The sequence below is a fragment of the Physella acuta genome, unplaced genomic scaffold (assembly GCF_028476545.2).
Source record: "Physella acuta isolate Inbredline_101_S28 unplaced genomic scaffold, ASM2847654v3 ptg000023l, whole genome shotgun sequence".
Taxonomy (NCBI): domain Eukaryota; kingdom Metazoa; phylum Mollusca; class Gastropoda; family Physidae; genus Physella; species Physella acuta.
Window position 1 is genome coordinate 257696 of NW_026731543.1, and position 22870 is coordinate 280565.

The 22870-nt window shown below is 35.3% G+C and overlaps 2 protein-coding genes across 4 annotated transcripts in view; one reads left to right on the forward strand and one right to left on the reverse strand.

The window, feature by feature from the left end:
- LOC131940796 (uncharacterized) overlaps nt 1-9627 on the reverse strand; it is a 95954-nt gene extending 86327 nt beyond the window's left edge. The window contains exons 1-7 of the mRNA XM_059299616.1: nt 9396-9627; nt 4829-4944; nt 3877-3948; nt 2330-2496; nt 2083-2160; nt 1718-1810; nt 137-244 (exon numbers count right to left, since the gene is read on the reverse strand). Coding sequence (XP_059155599.1) covers nt 137-244; nt 1718-1810; nt 2083-2160; nt 2330-2496; nt 3877-3948; nt 4829-4913 — 603 coding nt within the window. The 5' untranslated portion in view covers nt 4914-4944; nt 9396-9627. The remainder of the gene's footprint in view (nt 1-136; nt 245-1717; nt 1811-2082; nt 2161-2329; nt 2497-3876; nt 3949-4828; nt 4945-9395) is intronic.
- A 570-nt stretch (nt 9628-10197) lies between these two features.
- On the forward strand, nt 10198-18913 carry LOC131940802 (cytochrome c oxidase assembly protein COX18, mitochondrial). Of its 3 annotated transcripts, none has more exons than XM_059299630.1 (7): nt 10198-10252; nt 12961-13481; nt 16058-16275; nt 16733-16880; nt 17093-17217; nt 17675-17782; nt 18580-18913. In XM_059299630.1, exons 1-7 carry the CDS (start codon nt 10248-10250, stop codon nt 18760-18762), a joined length of 1308 nt encoding a protein of 435 aa, XP_059155613.1. In that variant the 5' UTR covers nt 10198-10247; the 3' UTR covers nt 18763-18913. The 3 variants fall into 3 exon arrangements, with proteins under 3 accessions (XP_059155613.1, XP_059155622.1, XP_059155630.1); XM_059299639.1 differs by lacking the exon at nt 10198-10252 and adding an exon at nt 10426-10488; XM_059299647.1 differs by lacking the exon at nt 10198-10252 and adding an exon at nt 10448-10521.
- Nucleotides 18914-22870: the final 3957 nt, after the last annotated feature.

The following is a 22870-nucleotide window of genomic DNA, read 5'->3' on the forward strand; positions in this document are numbered from 1 at the left end:
GGGTACGAAATTTAACATAAAGTAGGAAGATGTTGAGAACCTCAACCAACAGAACTTAACTAGGAATGGTAGTTTAAACAAATGTTGGAAACTTAAGTTACAGTTTCCAGCAGTAAAAAAAGCTGTATATATTTACCTGTGTGATTGTATCATCACTCAAAATATATGTAATTTGCTTGTTGGGACCTTCATCTTTGTCAGTGGCAGAAATGGCACGGTAGACAGTTACACCTAGTGGGGTCAGCTAACATACAATATGAAAAATTTTTATTCAAGCAAAAATTTTAAGCTAATTTTTTGATTGAAAATTTACATATTACTTAACCTACTGTGAGATACATATATTTTTTTTTGAGAAACAGTAAAAAAAAAAACTTTTTTCAAATTCTAGACTTAAATGGACCTGTGGGAAAAAAGCTGCTCATTTATTTATAAAATATAAACTCTATACAAATGGAGTTTATAACAGAGTCAAAATAAATGATTAAAAAAAAAAGCTCCATAAACATTGAGATGTAAAAGATAAATGTATCTACTTGTATAGAATTAATTTACAACCTTATTTTACAACAAAAATATTTGTTCCTCCCCACCACTAACGCCGTATGCTATATCAATGAGGCTACAACTTTTATGCATCCCAAAGTAAGTAAAACTTCTTTTTGCAATTTTGTCTGTGAACAAAGTAACTTAAGTAATGTTTCATTTTTGTTGATGAAACTTCATATATAAGTATTTAATAAAATTTCTAGTTTTGAGCTTTCTCTGGTAACCAAAAGTGGTACTTAGTCTACTTCTGGATTCTCAAAAGTGGAAAACTTGGAAACTGTTTAATAAGTTAGGTGGACAGAATTTTTATAAAGTTTAAATTCTATGTACTGGTTTCTGCAAACTTTTCAACAATTTTTGTGGTAATTTACTCTATTTCCATGTGAACGCTAAAATGTTTCTACTTTTTAATGCTTTCTTGTGTACAGAGTGTAGAGGAAGTATTGTGATCATGCACAAAAATCACATGAAATTTTGACAGTTTCACAGGTTTACACTTCAGTACTTCATCAAAAGAGTATAGGGGACTTATATTAATCAGGCAAATTTTCTAAATCCAGATTTATAAAAATGTTATGCTTTATTGAGCTGGAAAAACTAGGCTTTGCAACTCTGTCTGTGTATGTGTCTGTGAGTACTGACTCAGCTACGTTGATGAAATTTCATATGTAAGTATTGAATCAAACTTTTAGTTCTGTATCAATTTTTCAGCTATTTCTGGTAACCGGAAGTTATTCTACTTTCAGATAAATAGATAAAATTACATATATAAATAAAAGATCTAATTCTCTGCTTTCTGTCAAATATTGAGTAATTTCAGTGACCTGAAGTAAAAGTTTATGCTATTTCCGATTTCTCAAAAAGCACATATGAATTTGTAAAGTACTAATATTCTGCACTACTATATACACATTGTTTTATGTTCACTTGGTGCGCAAATCTTTTTTCTAAGAGATTCTGTTCTATTTTTAACAGTTTTAAATAATAAAAATAAATTAATTGGAAACCATGTCTATATCTAGAGTTACCACAACCCCCCCCCCCCCCCTCCCCGTAGTGTTATATAAGAATATTCTAGAAAGATTAGGGGAGATCACTCACGCTTTATTTAAAATTGCTTTTTTACAATAACACAAAAATCAATGGTAAGATATTTAATTTTCTTTACCTCATTAACTTCCACTGAATAAGGAGCATTCGAAAACTGTGGTGTATTATCATTTATATCAGTTATCAGAATCTTTAGAATTAGGTAATATGTCTGAAAAGTAATTAAAACATAGTATAAATATGGTATAGCTAATTAAATAAAAGCAGAAGTTGAAAAGTTCAATATACACAATAGTATTAGGTAACCAATGAAGGTAAGCTGATAGAAGTCTTGAAATTCTCACATGATCTTTTATTGTAATATAACTGCAGTAAATTAAGCCTCACTACTGAGACCCTGCTGTGTAGTGAGAAAGGGGTGTCCATTTATTTATGTTACGCAAAGAAAAAAAATAATTGTATTTTAACTGGTACACAACTTACTGCAGAACCGGGATTGGCTTGGCAAGACATCTGAAACTGCAGTATATTTACATCATCTTCTGTTGCAGATGTGGGACCCTGTTAGAATAGTGCATTTTGTATACACATTTTATGTGGCTTAGACATGCATTGTAATGATTGAAAATAAAAACTAAAATGATAAGTAAAAAATTATAGATGACAAATAAACAGTCTAAAATATTTAAAACCTAAAAAAAAGCTAACTTAAGAATAAAGAAGGTCTTACATCTCGATCAATGCCCTTTATCATGAATACTCTATAGATTCCATTAAAATATCCAATATTAAAATAATCCTTAAATGGATATGGATCTGGAGCGTCTTTTTCTTTTCCAACTGTCACATTATTTAGCTCTTGTGCAGAATTCAACAGAACTTGTGTATAAGCTGGATCTAAATTGAAAAAAAAAAGTAATTTATATTTTCTGATGTTTGTTTTGCCAAGACTAGATTTTCTACAAATTTATTTTGATCAAGTTTAAGGATATTAATATAAGAATGGTGGTCCCCTTGAAACCAATGAAAATTAAAATAGTAAAACTGGTAGTAGCTTACATACTCCCATTACATAGTTTTATAGCAACACAAAAAAAAAAAACTTATGAAAATCAACTTTTTAAATTTTATTTTAAATAATAATCATTAAAAAAGTTTTAAAAAACCCACGTTTTCTGATTGAACTAAAAAGTAGAAAATAAATGCTATAGGCCCTACATCACAATAATGCAAGCGATCACTCTACTATAAGCGAGCAAAAACGTTGGGCGCCGAAGTAAAAGTTATATTACTATTGATTAGATAATACTATTGACTTTTATTAGGGAGCTTGTAGAGAGTCAACAGTATTAGAAACTGTAAGAAAATCACGGCGCCCCACGTTTTTGCTCGCTTATAGTAGAGTGATCGCTTGCATTATTGTGATGTAGGGCCTATAGCATTTATTTTCTACTTTTTAGTTCAATCAGAAAACGTGGGTTTTTTTAAACTTTTTTAATGATTATTATTTTCTACTTTTTAGTCTTTGTCTGTTTGTTTGCATTAAAATCTTGCTATCGATTTTATCTTTTCACTTTTTTTGGGTAAACGAAGACAACTCGTAAAAAGACAACTCGTAAAAAGACAACTCGTAAAAAGACAACTCGTAAAAAGACAACTCGTAAAAAGACAACTCGTAAAAAGACAACTCGTAAAAAACACGTTGTTTGAATACGTTACTGACTAGAACACATAGATTTGAACCCGTGTCGAGTGGGATAGCAATCGTGTGCCCAACCACTCGACCATATCGTCTCCCCCAAACTGGCCTACCTCCTGTAACTTTAAACTCGGTTCAAGCTAAATTCTCTGCCCCTAAGCCTGTGGCGACATGTGATCGTTCGCTTCACTGCGCGCGAGGTACGCGTCGCTGGTTTTTTTTCTAATGGCTAGCAGAGGAGAATTATATATATAGATTATATAGCGGTCTAAAATGCTCAATAAAATGTTTCCATTGATCAATTTAGTAATAATAACAATTGAATATTCAATGGTCATCCAAAAGAAAGCTTCCCTGAAAATTTCAGCGCGCTAGCTAACTGGGAAGTGCCAGAAATTTCGATCGCAAGATTGGATTGGAAAGACAAACAAATAAATAAATAAACAAACACACAGAGAAAGCAAGTTAAAGAAAACGTGGGAAAAAATATGATAACACAGGAAAAAGATTTAAAAAAAAAAAAGATAATTTAACACATCAAAAAACCCACACACACTGGAGGAAAAGTTTTCACTTACCTGTATTAGGCAAATTGCTATTTAGCTCACTTTCAGGAAAACTAATTTCAATTTGGGTTTTTCCTGAACAAGCTGATAAAAGTAAAACAAAAATCACATTGATAACATCATGACAAAAAGCATTCAAATTTTTAAAATTTCCATTAAACAATATTTCCCTTTCAATAAATATGGGAGAAAAACGTAGCATGTAGAATATATTTCAATATGTACAAAAAGTTGTAACACAGTCTATCATAATCGCGTGGCCAATAGTTAGTGTTACACTACTTATATGACATTGCCTAATGCTAGCTATACAGCTGCAGAATGCCAGTAAATATTACTAAATACATTCTATCATAATGACGTCACGCTTTTTTGACGATTTTTACCTCCCCCCCCCCCCCGTCACACGTCGTCACAAAAAGCCTGACCCCCCCCTAAAATGACGTCACACCTCAGCTTACAAACCCCCCCCCCCCTCAAAATTGCAGTTGGGTTTTTTTTTAAACATCGATATTTTTCCAAAATCTTGTCTGAAATATGTCAAAATAGAGTATTTTAACCTATTCCTATTATAATTTATCAAAACTGTTTTCTAAAACGCTAAATAACGTCTAAAATTCGTTTTCTAACATTTCTTATCTATAAAGCAAAAGTGTGACGTCGCACCATCTGAACCCCCCTCCCCCTCATCACACATCGTCACAATATTACCGACCCCCTTCTCCCCCCTACTAGTGTGACGTCATTTATGGACGACCCCTTACCACATTTTTTTAAATTAAAGAAGTTGATACAAATTACAGGGAAGGCACTGATACAAATATTTGTAAAGATAAATACTTTTTTTTTATTTCCCCTTAAGTCTCCACAGTATTTACGTTCATACCAGCTAGTTCACGTGAAGCTGAAAACACCAAATTCAATTAAAACACCAAATTTCAATTAATTTTAAAAGCATACTTACGATCTTGCTGTAATGTAACAGTGAAGCAGATCATACACAAAAGGCCCAAAGTTAACACCGGGGTTTCCACCCCTTTCCACCCCATCTTGACCACCAGTTCTTACGTCACGACCCAGCTGAGGGGAGAAAAAGAAAAATCGATTGTTGAGTTTATGTATGTGATTTTCAACCATTTTTCCCCCGGGGGAAGGCAGTTGAACGAACTCTGTTTTATGATGTTTTGCAAAAATAAAATAGTGAATTTTCAAAAATCGAAATGTGTGTTGAGTCTAACTATTTACATTGATGTATTTAAAAAAAACGGTCTTGCTATATGTACTTAAAATGTAAAATAATTTGGGTGGCCGTCTTTCTGCTAGAAACTACAAGTGTAGTTAAAATGTTTTTTAATAGCCTCGTAGTAATGGAATCCTTTCAGGTTCGAGGGGAGGTAAGTCATACTGTAATGGTGTGCTACATGGGATCGTGTTTCTCCCAGACGGGCTGAAAACTATATTATATGTAGGCCTACTGCAAATTACAAGACACGTGATGCTCTTGGAAATTAATTTTGATAAACAAGGCACCGTGCACCAGACAGCTGAACAAAACATTGAGCGCTAATAAAAGTAGAGGGTGGGGAGGGAGGGATAATGGCATAATGAACTTCAAGGTTTTTTCAATGATGCTACAGCGATTTAGCACTGCACTGACGCCTGGGGTGGTGCGTGGTTGCCTACGGAGGTGAGTGGTTGCCTGTGGGAGGCGTGGTTGCCTGGTTCACTCTGTTGATGAGCTGGTGTCTACTTGCCCCGGTGTCAGATAAATAAACTAGCAGTTTGGGTGGTAAACGGTTTAACCTTACACTAGTTCAGTAGAACTGTTGTCCATTTCGTTGACAAGCTATCTCCTCCCAAATCTGGCTAAAATCAGAAGAGAAAACTTAATCAACCCCCCCCCCCTTTTCACCCATCGTTTAAAACATGAGTGTAAATGTGACATGCTTGAAATAAAGTTTTAATTGTCCGTTAAGTCTACTACAGCATAGTAGACACTAAACCTTATACAAATGTGTGACTTTAAAGTTATTTGGATTTGTTTACTGTTACAAAAGTTGTTTTTTTTAAATCGTTACACATTGTGTTTGGGGTTAGGTTTAATTTGCGATCCCAGAGACGTTGACAAGTTTAGGAAAACTGAGTCAAAAAGACTCATTGTATCGCATTAATCTTTTCCAGTATTGAAACAAGAATCCAACTTTGGTCTCAACATTCTTAGAAAAGTTCCCCAATCAAGTGAAGCTAATTTTATCCAACCACCACCCCCACCCGTCCAAAACTTTTTTTTAATAAACTCGTCAAACAAGTTTTTTCAGCCGAGCGTGGTTCGCTGCCTACCTAAACACACAGCCCTATCTGGTGCCCGATGTGTCGTTACGGTTAGATAGGCATTGAGCGGCTATTCTTGGATACTAGCCCTGATATCACGTCTGGGTAAAGGCGTGGGTTCACACGCTGCTGTTGCGCATGGTTCTATACACGTCTACAAGAATGTCGCTCAACTGGGTTTGGCTCTGATAAAAACATGACTTCAATTGAAAGGAACATTTTATTTTTAATATTTGCAGTGTGTTAGAAGGCCTACACATAAAGGCTGGGTCCATACTTTTTTTTTTAATGCGTAAAAAATGCAAATCGAAATAAGAAATGCCAACCACATTGATCGTCTTGTTGGAAAGTTTGGGAACATTAGTACCAATATTGACATCATGAATGTGTATGTTTCTAAAATGTTTAAGACATTATTTGATTCATTAATATCTTCTACTGACCTATTAGATATTGCTTTTTATATGGTTCACATGGAAAGTTGTCACTAGGGAGTATGGAAGAACAAAACTTTTAAATTTGCAGGATACAAAAAAGGCTCTTATTTCTTCTTACATATACAAGAGTACATATTCAATTTTTTTTTTTTTGGCTAATGTTATTTTTTAAAAAATGGATACTGGATGAAAAAAAAATTGAAAATCCAGAGCTCAAAGCCTTTAAATTGATGTTTAGGCTTAATTATAAATAACTGCTTCGTACATCATGATAAAAGCACATATGACATGGTGCTTTGAGAGATCGATGCATAATGTATGCTGAGGGTCGGAGGTTATGGAACCATGGAAGAACCCCCTTCCTAATAATAATTATAACAGCTATTTGTATGTGACGTCAAATAGAGGTAATGATCACCCATGAATTAGATTTGTCTTCTCGTTCGATACTATGCCGACAGTAACATATAGGGAGTAGCCTCTATAATGCCGGGGTTATTGGGTCACAATATGTGCTCATTCATCGTTTCCCGCCGCCGCATGTTGAGTGATCTATACTAAACAATTAGATCAGTTGTTCTTAACCTTTTAAAAGGTACCGAACCCAACCAGTTTCATGTGCACATTCTCGGATCCTTATTAATAGTGCTATTGTCCGCACTGACAAAATCCGATCGTGAATCATAGGAGTCGGGCGTGTGTCTTGACCTCCGCCGAACCTGTGAGACGGACTCACCGAACCCCGAGGGTTCGATCGAACCCAGGTGAAGAACCGCTGAACTAGATCAAGGTGCATGAGGATTTAACAATTGTGTTGTGTACACCTGTTCGATTTACAAGGAACTCTTCTGGTGATAACCTAATGCTGTTCATTTGTTGTGTCCGTATCCTTTGTTTCTAACAGTGCCACGTTTTCATGTTTTGATTTTAAGAAGCACAACGAAAAGGACAAGCCACCACATTTTTTAGCGCAATTTCCATTCTGGAGAATTGCGTTTATTAACTCGTCATTTCTGGGAATGGATGGATGAATGAATGAATGTATGGATGAATGTGTGTCCGGGCTTTAAGTCGTATCTCCTCCTCAACGAAGCAATATCGATGACTAGTTCCAAAAGCAATTATGTTAAACAAGTTACGAGAATGAACATAGGCCATAAAAATTCCGGGTTTCTTTCATGGATTTCCCGGAAAAGCAAAAAAAAACTCGAAAAAATGCAGTTTTTGGCCCATATCTCGGCAACCAGACCACTTAGCGACTTGAAACATGTACCAATCGATTCCTGCCATAATTTAGAACAATATTGCTGAAGAAAGTTTTCAAAAATATCCTTTCGTTCGGTCGCAAACATTTTTTTTGAATTAATTAAAATTTGGACCGAATTAGTAGGCATTTTTTCCAACCACACCACACGCGTCATCACGTTCAATAGCTGCGCCATCACGTTCACTGGCTGCGTCATCACGTTCAGTAGCTAGGCGCGCAATGGTTTTTAGTCATGTAACTCTATTGTAAATAAAACATGTAAAATACTGAAAAAAAAATTAATAAAAAACGTTTTAATAACTAACCAATGGTTTTACTAACCCTGCTCTTGATTTACGCTACGACAGAGCTATTTTTAGATAACATAAGGAAATTGCGCTTAAATTGTCACAAGACTTTTTAATTACCTTGTTTTTAATTGAGCCTACAGTGGACATCCATTTTCTATGCATTTTAAATGTTTGCGCAATGTTAGGGAAAAGCGTCAGATAAAAGAATTAGCAGCTTATAGCAATATTTAAAAAAAAAACACGTCTCATGCTATGAAAATTTATAAAAACAAAGTAAAGCAATATATATCATGAAGTAGACAGTATATGGTGCCCTTTGTGGATAAACTAGGAAGACTATGGATTAAAGCAGGGGTCTCCAAACTACGGCCCGCGGGCCGGATGCGCCCGCGAAGTCCTCTCATCCGGCCCGCGGAGATCTTTTTGTCCACGGAAAAATCGTTTGTTGGTGATGGCTGAGGAACTTTGCCCAGAAAAATCAAAACATGCCTGGAAGAATCTGGCCCCCGAACTGAAATTTGATAGTTAATGCGGCCCTCGGACTGAAAAGTGGAGACCCCTGGATTAAAGTAAGAATGCTAGTTTATACAGGACACTCCAATGGCTTGCCCGGCTATATAGCCTTACAGTAGGCCTCCTATTGCTGAGTTTTTGTATCCTCTCTAATTTACACTGAATGTAGGCCTACACAGATTTGCAAACTTTTGAATATACCTGAACATCTATACGAAACACGGGGTTATAGAAAAGCTAGAACAATAATTAATAGGCCTACAATCGTAGGCCAATGCATTGTATACTAAGTAAAATAACCTTAACCGTTAGAAATATAATATTATATGGTTTAAGGCAAGGAGTTTAAGCTAGTGGTAGTGATTGAGCATGACTAACAAGATAGATAGGAGAAGATACTACGTAATCTACACTACACTAACATACTGTGTATAGTAACTATAGTTCTATACAAGTCAAGCTAATCGACAAGTTATGACAAGTAAATTTGTTTACATTAACAATAACACAGAAGCTCTGGTACTCCTAGATCTAGATCTAGTCTGTGAACAATCAAACAAAATAAAAAATAAAGTATAATATTTATTATTTAATGATATGAATGCCAAAACAAAAGCTAGCTGCAAAATGAATGAGAAAAATCAAAGTTGACAAACATTTACTACAGCAAACTATAGAAAATATAAGACTTACCAGATATCCTAGGTTTTTTTTATGGATAAGAAAATGGCATCAAATGTGAAATCTGTAGTCCTTACAGAAAGAAACCTAACCGGAGGCGTGTCATAAAACCAAGTTGATTGTTGATTGTTTGCTAACCAAATTGAAGAAATTCAGTGTTTACAACGTGAGTAGCTGTTACCTGCTACACCCGTGAAGCTAAAATGACCGGCAATCTTGCCACCACACCTACTGTGTGATTCGGCAAACACTAAGCCGTTACTCTGATATTAGTAATAAAAACAGCCCTGCCTATAGCTTCTATTTTAGTTATACAACTAAGCAACTTACTTGTAAAACCGGTTTCACGAGACCAGCGGCCATCTTCAAACAAATCGCCATGTGAAAGATACAGAAATAGCTATCCAATCGGGAGCAGTGATGCACTCATTCATAGAATAAAATCGTCTTGTGCAGTGCTTGCCACGCCTTCTTTATTCATTGAATGCATTATTGATTAGGTTTACTCCTACTACTAGATTACTAGTCGTGACAATATAAATGGTTTTAAATATAAACGTCGTTATTAGGACTAGGCCTATATATTATATATAAAGTATATAGGCCTAAAGTATTACAAATTGTTCCCATACCAGATCTTGATCGAGATCTACTTCTTAAACAAACTTTTACAGTGGGCGGGGTTTAATTATAATTACAAAAGGGCAAAGGTTGTTAGTTTTTTTAAATTTACACTCAGACTGGAATGGAATGCTAAAAAAACGACGCATACTATTTTTTTTTAAATTGTTGTTTTATATAGCTGGAAGTAGATCTAGATTTTTAAATATTTAGTATTCATGAATAAAGTTGGAAAGCAAATGCATGTGGTAGTTATTTTATCCTAATTCATTCTCCTTTGATTATGTTTAAATTAATAAATAGCTGACAGACTAACGTAGGACTGAAAAAAATATAAATAATATCAAAATAGGCCTAGAGTGTGTTCGATGCACACAGTCAAGGGAACTAACCGGACCGGAAATTAATTAAAACCGAAAGCGAAAATGATAAATCTAGTTATTTGACGATTGTCATTGACATTCTCGGGGACAAAAATTGCTTGGCAAATACTCAAATAGAATAGATCTAGACTCTAGTAGCCTATATAGTATATAGATCTAGATCTAATATAGTTATACTAATAGAACTAGCATTTACAATTTTAGACATAGAATCTAGATCTAGATTATTATTATTAGATTAGATCTGGATCTAAAACATTTTGGTAATCTATCGTTTTGGGTACGTAAAATTAAAATCGCCCGCGGCTATTAATGTACGAAAAAGTTACCTCATTGTCAAGGCTTTAATAGAAGTGTATTGTCATATGTTTGTGTCAAATATTATAGATAAATGAATAATAAACCTAAATCAATGGCTAAATATATCGATATATATAGGCCAGAAATTAACTTTAAACAACAGTGTCTGAGAGCAAGATTTGCTATATATATACTATATAAACAGCAGCCATTTGTAAAATAGAGTGGCTTCCCCCTGAATCTCGCGCTATAAGCTTATAAAATAAAACTTAAACAAGATGGCTGCTATAGTAAAAAATGAGCATGGTTGCATCTGTTGGAAACATTGCTAGTCTTCATTTATTACGGAAAAGTTTTAATTCAATTGTTTAAAAACAGGTACATAAATGAAACAAGGAAACATTTTTGTATTTTAAAAAACGTAAATCCTCCTCAAAATGTGAAATAATTATTAAAATTTAAGGAGTCACCTGGTTTTCACATAACAAGTCGCGGGCGATTTTACGTACCCAAAACGATAGATTACCAACATTTTTTGATTATATATTTTTGGTAATCTATCGTTTTAGGTACGCAAAATCGCCCGCAGCTAGATCTCCTGATGTACGAAAAAGTTACCTCATTGTCAAGGCTTTAATAGAAGTATATTGTGATATATTTGTGTCTAATATTATAGATAAACGAGAAAAATGGCCCGTTGAGGAAGGATACACCGGGCGCTAGGCTGATAGTGCTGTCTCTTTTCTCTAAACTAAAACCACCCCAGCCCCCCCCCCACACACACCCCCACCCCCCCACACCCCCCACCCACCCCACACCCCCCACACCACCCCCCCCCCCCACACCCCCCACCCCCCAAAAAACATGTATACCGTCCCATTCAACGAAATATAATTATATACTTTTTCCAGTGTCCGCCCCCTCCCCGAAAATTCTACCCCCACCCCCGAAAATTTCAAGTACCCCCACCACACCCGGGGAGGAAAAAGTCTAAATTAAAACCACCCCCCCCCACTCACCCCCCTACCCCCCCCCACCCCCCCCCCCCCTCTAAAAAACATGTCTACCGTCCCATTCAACGAAATATAATTATATACTTTTTCCAGTGTCCGCCCCCTCCCCGAAAATTCTACCCCCGCCCCCGAAAATTTCAAGTACCCCCACCCCTCTCCGGGGAGGAAAAAGTCTGAAAGAAACACTGGTGTCGCGCTTAGCCACTACGCGAAGAATTGCATTAAAGAAATTGCGAGAAAACCACTTTTTAGATTAGACACATTAATTAGGCGGTAATTTTATTATAGAGTATCGATGAGGAAATTTCTTTTGAGTTGGGGAGGGGGGGGGGGGCTCAGACGTTCTTACGCGGGGGGTGGGGCTTCGCCCCTACTCGAAGAATTCTATGCAAGAAACTCTTCACGCAAACCATTTAGATTAGACAACATTTCCTGTTTTTCAATGTTTCAATGACGTCATTACATTACTGTGTGCACTCTCTGGTTTGAGATTATGTTCTACTCTACGCTAAATGTGTCGACGTCATATTTCGTTTTTCGAATTACTGTGCAGGTTTTTAAATTCCTTGTGTTTTCTCTAGAGCGTTCTTGTCAGACAGATAGATAGATAGATAGATAGATAGAGAGACAGCGAAACTATTATTATAGATGAATAATAAACCTAGTAAATCAATAGCTAAATATTAATAATTAATAAATATATCAATATGCAAGAAATTAACTTTAAACAGCAGTGTTTGCGAGCAGGATTTGCTATATAAAAAGCGGCCATCTGTAAGTAAGAGTGGCTTCCCCTGAATCTTGCGCTTATAAGTTTACAATAAAAAAAAACAACAAGATGGCTGTTATAGTAAATGAGCATGGTTGCATCTGTTGGAAACATCGCTAGTCTTCATTTTTTACTGAAAAGTTTTAATTCAGTTGTTTAAAAACAGGTACATAAATGAAACAAGGAAACATTTTTGTATTTTAAAAGACATAAATCCTCCTCAAAATGTGAAATAATTATTAAAATTGAAGGAGTCACCTGTTTTACACATTACTAGTTACGGGCGATTTTACGTACCTAAAACGATAGATTATCATTCTCTGTTCTACTTGTCAAATTATAAAAGTATTATTTAATTAATTAGTTAATTACTTGTGTAGTGTGTAGATCTCTTACTGAATTAGATGTCTACTAGATCTACTTACTTTTAGTTTTTAATCTCTTTTAATAACTCTGCATAATCTGTGACTTTAATTAACTCTATATTTCAGTGAAAAAGTTAAAGCCACCTCCACCTTTACTGGATTCAACATTCAGAATAAAATGTTTAAATTAATTTTCCATTGTTCTAAGCTCGAAACAAATTTGCATTCTACATTTAAATTAGCTAGCCAATCATACTTATCCAATTCTTATCAGCAAAGGAAATTAGTGACATTTTTGCCCAGTAGTTGTTTTCAATGGAATATTTTCGAGTGTAAAAGAAAAGAAAGTTGTATAAATCATATGCAGAAAGTTGAAACAAAAAGTACTAAATTCAGTTATAAAAATAACTTGAGAAACCATTGGACTACCAAGTGCCATGTATTGGATACTTCTTTTAGTACAAGTTCATCAAGACAGTTTTCAACAACCACAGTCGTCTGTTCATCAGGTGCACTTCCAGATGCAGCAACAGTTGAAACAGTTGTAAGTGTTGCCAATGACCAGTACACAAACTTGCTCTTGTATCCTGATTTCCCATTTATTTTTGGAGCAGAAAAAGTATTACACTACTTGCATGAACTAACAGGTGAGGTTACTGTTCATTTATAGATAAACCATAATTAATCAGTGAAACCATTTTTCAAGTAAGGCTCCCCCTTAAAATATTATTATCAAGAAACTACTTTACAACCATAGCTTTTGTTTGCTATAACACAGACTGCACACAAACTACACAAAAAAGCTTAACGCTATAACAGTCTTGATAGGTGGTTTTCAATTACAGAAGAGGGGAGACACAACTGCAGTGATGCTAAGGAAATTACATATTACTATTCAAAAAACAAGTCTTGACTAACTCTAACTGACATGTATCATGTGATAAAAAAAAATCTTTTAACTTTGTAATGTTTTGTAATTTTGGTATAGGCTCTAGTTATTATTTATATTAATAATATTATTAATTTTTTTGTTAAAATTCTTTGAATTTAATCTTTATTATATTGCCAATATCCTTTTAGAACATGACCGCTGATAAAAATCATTATCCAATTAGCTATCACAAATCACTATAGTCATTTGTATCACAGGTTCACTCATTTGTACAGTTAAGTTATTTATATGACAGCACTGCCAATTTTACAGCCTGTAGAGTAACCTCACAATCCCTTCTTGACAATATTTTATCAGGTCTGTCGTGTTGGTCAGGGATTATTGTGACAGCATTTGTTATGAGATTATTCCTACTTGCACCCCTCACCATCTACGTACACCATAACCCATCTAAATCTTATCAGGTCTGTCATGGTGGTCAGGGATTATGGTGACCGCACTTGTCATGAGATTTTTCCTACTTGCACCATAACCCATCTAAATTTTATCAGGTCTGTCATGGTGGTCAGGGATTATGGTGACCGCACTTGTCATGAGATTTTTCCTACTTGCACCATAACCCATCTAAATCTTATCAGGTCTGTCATGGTTGTCAGGGATTATGGTGACCGCACTTGTCATGAGATTTTTCCTACTTGCACCATAACCCATCTAAATCTTATCAGGTCTGTCATGGTGATCAGGGATTATGGTGACCGCACTTGTCATGAGATTTTTCCTACTTGCACCATAACCCATCTAAATCTTATCAGGTCTGTCATGGTGGTCAGGGATTATGGTGACCGCACTTGTCATGAGATTTTTCCTACTTGCACCATAACCAATCTAAATCTTATCACACGGGTTCCCAACCTGGGGGTCGCGACCCCCCTGGGGGTCGCGAAGGTCTTTCTGGGGGGTCGCCAACTGGTATACTAAACCTTAGTAATTTGAAACAAAACATAAATATTTAGAAGAATTTTTGAAATTCGGCTTCATTAACATCACTGGAAATGTAATAGAGAAGAAACAAAGCGCACTGTACAAAGTTGTTCTCAGTTACGAATCTATGAAATCTTCAAAACTAAAACGTCATTCAGAACACACCAAAAATATATGGAGTTCTTTCGTCGGTAAGAAGCTAGTTGCAAACGCCAGAGACTTGATCGAACAGGAAGTTTTCACCAGCATTAGTGCAAGCATCAAATGAAGTCGCGATAGAAAATGCCAAGCAAAAAAAAAAAAAAAAACTAGGAGAACATCTCATCAAACGCTGCTTGCATGTAGGCCTACGTAAATGTTAAATAACACATTTTTATTGATAAGCTTAACCTGAAGCTTCAGGGAAAATGAACGAGCATTATAACTTTCCATGATATTTTCGGGGCATTTTTATCAAAACTGCAAAATCGGTAAAGAAAATAAATCTTGGAAATATTGTAAATTTGAGAAACTCTGCGGTGTGGTAGATGAATCTGACCGTGAGATAATTAAAATTTTGAAAGAAGCTATTTCGCTGAGCTGAAAAAAGAAGAATCTGCATTTACGCATTACCCATTCTCTTCTTCCCTTGATGTTGCCAGCATTCCCGATGAATTGCAAGATGAATTCTTTGATTTGCAGAATGATTCCGAGTAAGATGAAAAACTGCAGACACAATTTTGGTGTAGTATTCACCATTCATACCCAAACGTAAAATTGATTGACTTTTCGATAATAGATTTTCAACACTATTCTTCGATTAAAAACAAAATTAAGATAATTATAATGACTTAGGTTGGCGTTAACAAAAAAATTTTTTAATTAAAAAATTAACCACGAAGGTTTAGTGAATAGTATACAATTTTACTCATACTATTAAAACAGTTATCAAGAGTAGTTCATATTGAAAGTCTACTAGAAAATCTTATTTTAGTGCTTATTAATGCCCATACTAATTTCGGCTTTTTAATTCTATGGGGGTCGCGGGTCACTTACTTTTTATAAAAGGGGTCGCCACTCGAAAAAGGTTGGGAACCACTGTCTTATCAGGTCTGTCATGGTTGTCAGGGATTATGGTGACCGCACTTGTCATGAGATTTTGCCTACTTGCACCATAACCCATCTAAATTTTATCAGGTCTGTCATGGTGGTCAGGGATTATGGTGACCGCACTTGTCATGAGATTTTTCCTACTTGCACCATAACCCATCTAAATCTTATCAGGTCTGTCATGGTTGTCAGGGATTATGGTGACCGCACTTGTCATGAGATTTTTCCTACTTGCACCATAACCCATCTAAATCTTATCAGGTTTGTCATGGTGGTCAGGGATTATGGTGACCGCACTTGTCATGAGATTTTTCCTGCTTGCACCCCTCACCATCTACGTGCACCATAACCAAGCTAAGCTAGAGCGGCTGGCACCAGCAGTGAAGGAGAAGAGCTTGAGGCTGAAGTCTGAGGTCGTGTTGAATGCCCAGCAGTTGGGTTGGACCAGCAAGAGAGCCAAGGGAGAATTCATCAGAAAAGTACTTGTTTTATTGGTCTTGATAATAATGGTTCTGTGGTGATACTTTTATATTCAGCACAGGGTTAAGAAAATACTTTCAGATTAGGATGGCAAAGAACATATGGTTTTAAGTTAATCTGTCTCTATGACCCTGAGTGATATTGTGTGCTATACCAATGGCCAGCCATGTTTACTTTTACAGATGTTAGTTTAGTGAACTAGTTTTTTTTATATTTGAAATTCTTAAGCTAAACACTACAATAATTGAAAAAAAAAAGGATTTGACTATTTTTTCTGCTTAATAAGTTAAATTGAAGGACATAAAATCTATTGTGAAACAAAAATATTTTCAAATAAAACATTTTATAGTAAGCTAGTGGCTGCACTGTTCATTTAACTATGCCACTTTCATTAAAATTCATATTGTTGAGGGAGGTTATTTTTCTTTAACTAGATAGTGTCTTTTTATTCTTCAGCATAAACTCATGTTACGTGACCTGTATATTAAAGAAAACTGCCACCCCATGAAGAATACTGCTATGTACTGGCTGCAGTTTCCTCTGTGGATCAGTGTCTCATATGCTCTGAGGAATATCACCATTAAAGCACAAATCCCACAGATAGGTATCGCCATCATATATTTACTCTTTAAACTATATAAGACAGTTTTTTATGATACTAACATTCAAAGGGAACGTACTCTGATAAAAGATTCACAAAAACTTTAGAGGACTGAACTTTTAGTAGTGTTTACTTTTTAGAGAACAAATGAGAATATCATAGAATGTTAATCCTAAAAAAGAATTAATGTGTATTTTTTCTTTATTTTTGTTTAGACGGTGCCTCAGGTTTTGTGAGCCTGAAAACAGAAGGGGTGGCCTGGTTTCCTGACCTGACTGCGGTAGACAGCACCTGGATTTTACCTTGTATGATGGGTGGTGTGATGTTGCTAAATATAGAAGTATGAGTCTCCTTTTAACTCTGCTGTTGCTTTATAAACTGCAAATCTATTAAGCACTAGATCTGGCAATACACTCATTTGTACCATTTTTTTTAAATTTGATTGTAATGATTTAAGAGTAGTTGGATTTTGTTTTTGTAGAGTTAGACCTGTTTTGATGGTTGCCTTAGTTTGGTATTTAGATTGAAGACCACTTGAAACATGAACTTTGATTTTCATTATAAAATAAACTAAATCTTATGTGCTAATATTTCTAGCTAGAGAACACTAATACTAGACAACTATTAAAATTTTATATCAGCTGTAAATCAGCATTCTTGAATCTACACACCATTCCCTCCATCAACTATATTGCTATCAAATGAACACTCACCATTTTATTAATCAGTAAAGTTGTATGGGATCTAAACATGCACAAACTTTTCATACATATTTTTTTTTCTTTGTGTTTTCTCAGATGACCAGTCTGAACATACCAATAGTGACTAGATACAGGAAGTGGTTAACTAGAGGACTTCGTACTGTTGCTGTTGTCATGATCCCCATCACCTCTACTGTCCCCAGTGTAAGGAAATTGTAATTGTTTAATTAGAAAACTTTCTTAACACCAGTCACATTAATTTTGTTCTTATTGTATCTTAACGATGATTGGTAGTTGTTGATTTCTCTTTATAATGCCCATCCAGCACTAAATAAATGGTGTTTTAATATTGGTGTTAGGTCAGATTAGTTACTCCTTGTTGCATCTTGAGTTACTTCTTAAAAATCCAAGCAGGTAGACCTTGTTATGAAAGAAGAAAAAAAAAAGTAATTGTTTTCTTGACCAATGAAAAACAAGACCTCTTATGAGATTTTCATTGTAGGTTGATAGAGCATCCAATAACTCAACTGAAGGCATTCCATGAGGCCACTCAGCTCTTATTGGGTACCTGACTGGGTTGAGGAACTAAATTAGAGTTGAAAAACCAATTAGGCACTACGACTATATTTGCTGTTACAGCTTCTGGAAAAAGACCTTGCTATATTAATTACAAAAATATATTAGTAAATGAATAATATACAAAAGAATAAAGCAATATAATATAAAGTAGTAAAGTTCCTTGGGCAGATGAAGTATATTTCATATGTTTCTTGACCTCGGCATATGGAGGGATGGTGTGTGGGATAGAGCCAGTATAACTATACAATCTATTGTGGCACACCTTCTTGATCTGCAGTATGAGATCAGTAGCTTGCAAAAGGAACTCACAGCATATAAGCAACACACATGTCTGTTTTCCCTTTTGTTGGCGTGATAACTTATTTTAAAAAGTCACTGTGAAGATAATTTCTTCAATTAATTAATTTTTCTATTCCACCCAGGCTATGGCACTGTACTGGGTGACCTCTGGATCACTGGGTGCTGTACAGAACTTACTGTTTGATTACTCACCATTCAGGAGACTTATTGGCCTACCCATGATAAGTACAGAGAGCAACAACCCCATAAAAAATCTGGCCACCAAAGCTCGAGTCAAGTACTTTAACAAGGAAAAGAAATTATAATTTGTGGTTCGGTGTAGCCGTGGTTGATGTGTTTGCTTACTTTGAAATGTCATTGCTTTGTGTAAACAACTATGCTAAAACATTGTAAATAAAAAAATATACATTATTAAATTCCTTGTACATTTTATTAATTGCAGTTCTAATTGTTGCTGACCTCAAGTTGAACAGGTTAATTAACTAATGAAAACAATGTTTTGACTTGCAATACGTAACAATATCAGATGGTGGGTTTTATCAAGCTATGTAACTCAAGTTTAACAAATTTTTAATGCAGCAATTTCTAATATCACAAAATATCTCATTTTTATCTGATTATGTATAAAACAAGTCATTGCCAATTAAAGGTTACCATACTCTAGCAAAAAGGGAGAAAGCCGTTGTGTGATCAGTCAGGTGAGCTGGTATTTACACAATATTTTCACCAATTTTTTGAAGCAATACTAAGGGTAGAGAACAGAAGTTTTTATGTTAAATTACAAACTTCGTTGTCTTGAAAAATATAAACATGAATACAAATAGTGTTTGAAACCTAAGTAACAACTTACTTCTGTACAACATCTATACACTAAATGGAGGGGGGAAAAAGTAAAAACATGTTATTGTTAAATGCGCTAAAAATAAGAAAATGTATATTAAACAAAAACACAACTGACATTTCAACTAACACTAAGCAAAATATATTTCTAAAACCCTGATGTGTAAACATGAGTGATATTGTCAAGACATCTTTGTGGCTTACTACATAGAATTGTAAAAACAAAACAATTAGAAAAAGCAGTTAGATTCAAGTAATCTTTTTTTAAACTATAATTAAAAATTGTCCCCCCCCCCCTCCTAAATTGTCAAGTAACCAAGGCCAAGTTCTGTAACTAGGTTTTTACAAGTAAGTTGGAATGGTAAGTTCTAGCCTCCCCTTAAAACAAGTGAAGCTTTTATTTTATCCTTTTGTAATATTGGTGTGGATCAGGGTTCTCCAAACTACGGCCCGCGGGGGCGGATGCGGTCCGCGAGGTCCTCTCATCTGGCCCGCAGAGATCTTTTTGTCCACGGAAAAAAAATGTTTGTTGGAGGTTGCTGAGGAACTTTGCCCAGAAAATACAAAACAATTTGAAAATGTAGCTTTCGGCGCAACTACAATTTGCCCACCGTGTTGCAGACATTGGTGAAAACACTGTGACTCAAATAGCGAAAAATGCAAGCAAGTTTCGAAATGTTTCAATTGCAATGGATGAGTCGCTGGACAGCTGTTCCACCTCTCAACTGCTTGTGTTTATATAACGCAAGAGCTGGCTTTTATGACACTGTTACCGGAGAGGATATATTCAATGAGTTGAAAAAAAAAAACATTTGCTGATTATAACTTGGACTGGACTAACCTCAGTTACCTGACTGTTGACGGAAGAAGAACATTAGTGGCATAAAGAAAGGCTTAGTGGACAAGCGGAGCAGATGTAAAATGAGAAAAACATTCTACAACATACAGTTCCTGCACTGTATTATTTATTCACCAGCAAGCTTTGTGTGCTACATATATGGACATACGCAGTGTAGTGAATCCTGTGTTAAAGATGGTGAATTTATAAGGTCACATGGGCTCAACCATTGATAGTTCAGAGACATGTTGAAAGATACAAACAGAGAATCGCAAGATTTACCAGTAAAATGACTAAGTTTTGAGAAAGTTCTGAGCAGGGTATTTAAGTTAAGAAAGGAAATAGGTGACTTCCTGGAAAACAAAGCTTGCTGCTGCCATTAATGTCTGATGAAAAGTATAGAAATTGGCCTCTGCTTCAAACATAACACGTCATTTTAATTTTTCTGAACAAGAGAGGCAAATCTAGTTTGTGATCTATACACCCACCTAAAGGCCTTCAGAACCAAACTTGTCATGTTTTCGGGACAAGTACAAGCCAACAACTGGACGCACTTTCAGCAGTGCAAGGTCTTCATATCTGAAGTAACAGGTGTCCCCCAGGTCATTTCCATGCAGGATCATCAAAGACCTCCAGCTGCAGTTTCAGTAGCGGTTTGCTGACTTGGATTCAAAGGCAGAAGAAGTGAGAGTGTTTCAAAACCCATTTGAAGCAAATGTGGCCAGTTGCCCAGATGAACTGCAGCTGGAGGTCACCGAATTGCAAGCAAATGACCTCAAAGAAGGAAGGGTGGGTTTTTTAATACGTTTTTAACCAAGGAAGACTTTCCTAAAACTTTTGCATCAAAGTACTTTTCAAATTTTGCAACAACATACCCGTGTAAACATTGTCATGAATGAAATACGTGAAGAACCATTTGAGAACAAACTTGGACCTGGTGTGTGTTGTCTGCCCAAGAGCGTCTTTCTTTCAGACTTTTTTCCCCGGGGGGAGGGGTTGGACAATGACACTTGAAATTTGTATATATTTCTATATAAATTATATTTCGTGGGGAGGGGGGGGGGATTAGGTAGACATTCTTGGGGGGGGGGGGGGGGGCTCTACCTCCCCGAAGAGATGTCTGGAAAAAACTATGGCCGCCCGAACTGATTTTTGATAGTTAATGCGGCCCTCGGGCTGAAAAAAACAACAAAAAAAAACTGAAGAGCAATGTGATCACATCTGATAATGGCAACAATCTGCTGGCTCAAAAGTCAAAGCTGTCATCAGGGATCAGAGATTTACACAAACCTTTAGCAATTCATATATTCTAGAACTTAAACAGCGAGCAGAATAAATTACATATAAAGTATTCATTTTCTATAAGGACTACAGTCACAGATGTAATAAGGAATTTTGAAGATGTTCCATTTGTATGATATTGCTTGTGGAGATCTTGTACATCATAGTTATACAATCAAGAAAACTCTGATGTGAGCAATACATCTTAATGTATCACCTTGTGAAGCCTACTTATAAATTGTCAACATTTTTCAATATACCTTGTGTGTCAAAAACTTTGAACTTTAGAGGTAAACAAAAACTGATATTGTTTACTCAATAAATAAACACAGGCAATGTTCATATATATATATATATATATATATATATATATATATATATATATATATGAATGGCTACTCAGACCTTTCAAACAACAACAGAAATAATAATAAAAACATGTAATTAATAAATGCTTTTGTGATGCATAAACATTTTTATTGATATAAGGAAATAAGGATGTGACGTAGGAGAGTATGTTTTGGGTTGTTAGGAAGAGGGTTGAAGTCAGTCTTAGTCTTGTTTTCGTCATGTCTAGAAGTCGTTGTCCCGTCTATTGTCAATGTAGCTGTATGTATTGTACATAATAAAAGATGGAAATATAACATCATAGTTCTGTATTCTCTATTGGATTGTTCGTCCATGTTCAGCATCGACCCTGTCCAAGAACTCGCATTATAACAATAACAGTAAATTTTTAAACATTAAAATCAATTATTTCACGGGTAATAAAAATATTAAGTATATAAGATGATCAACCACAAACAGATTACAAAACAAGACTGAATGAAAACAAAGGCTCGTTAAAACTAAAAGAATTTAATATCTACACTTTTTACACCAACACAGTCTATTCTAAACACAAAATACACAAGCTAGTAAAACTACAATACAGTGGCTAAATACTTAGTATAGATCTAACCTATACTAGCCTTGGAGATCTGGATGAAACTGAGGCAATCACACGTTTTCATACACCTTATATTATTATATACCCTTTCATAAACTAGTACAAACTGGACTATTACAACTCACAGCACAAGAACTGAACATTCGTTCACTACACGGTCCAACTCTTTAGCAATCTGCTAATAACAAGAGATATTGACCTGAACATAACTAAAAACCATGGTTTAACTGTGAACCTTCTAGCTGTAGGCCTACTATATCATCTGATTACCTTCTTTGCTGCTCACTATGGATTTTCACTCTCCTTTTATAATATCATTTTTTTAATGTCTCTCTAAGATTCAGCAATACTATGTTCTTATGTTTATCTATGTATTTCCAAAATAGACAAACTTTAAACAATAAAAATCCAGAAAGAAGTTCTTGTATCCATATTATACTTCACAACTCATACAGAAGTAACTGCAGCCTCTTGAGTTTGCAGCTCCTCTTGACAATAAGATGAA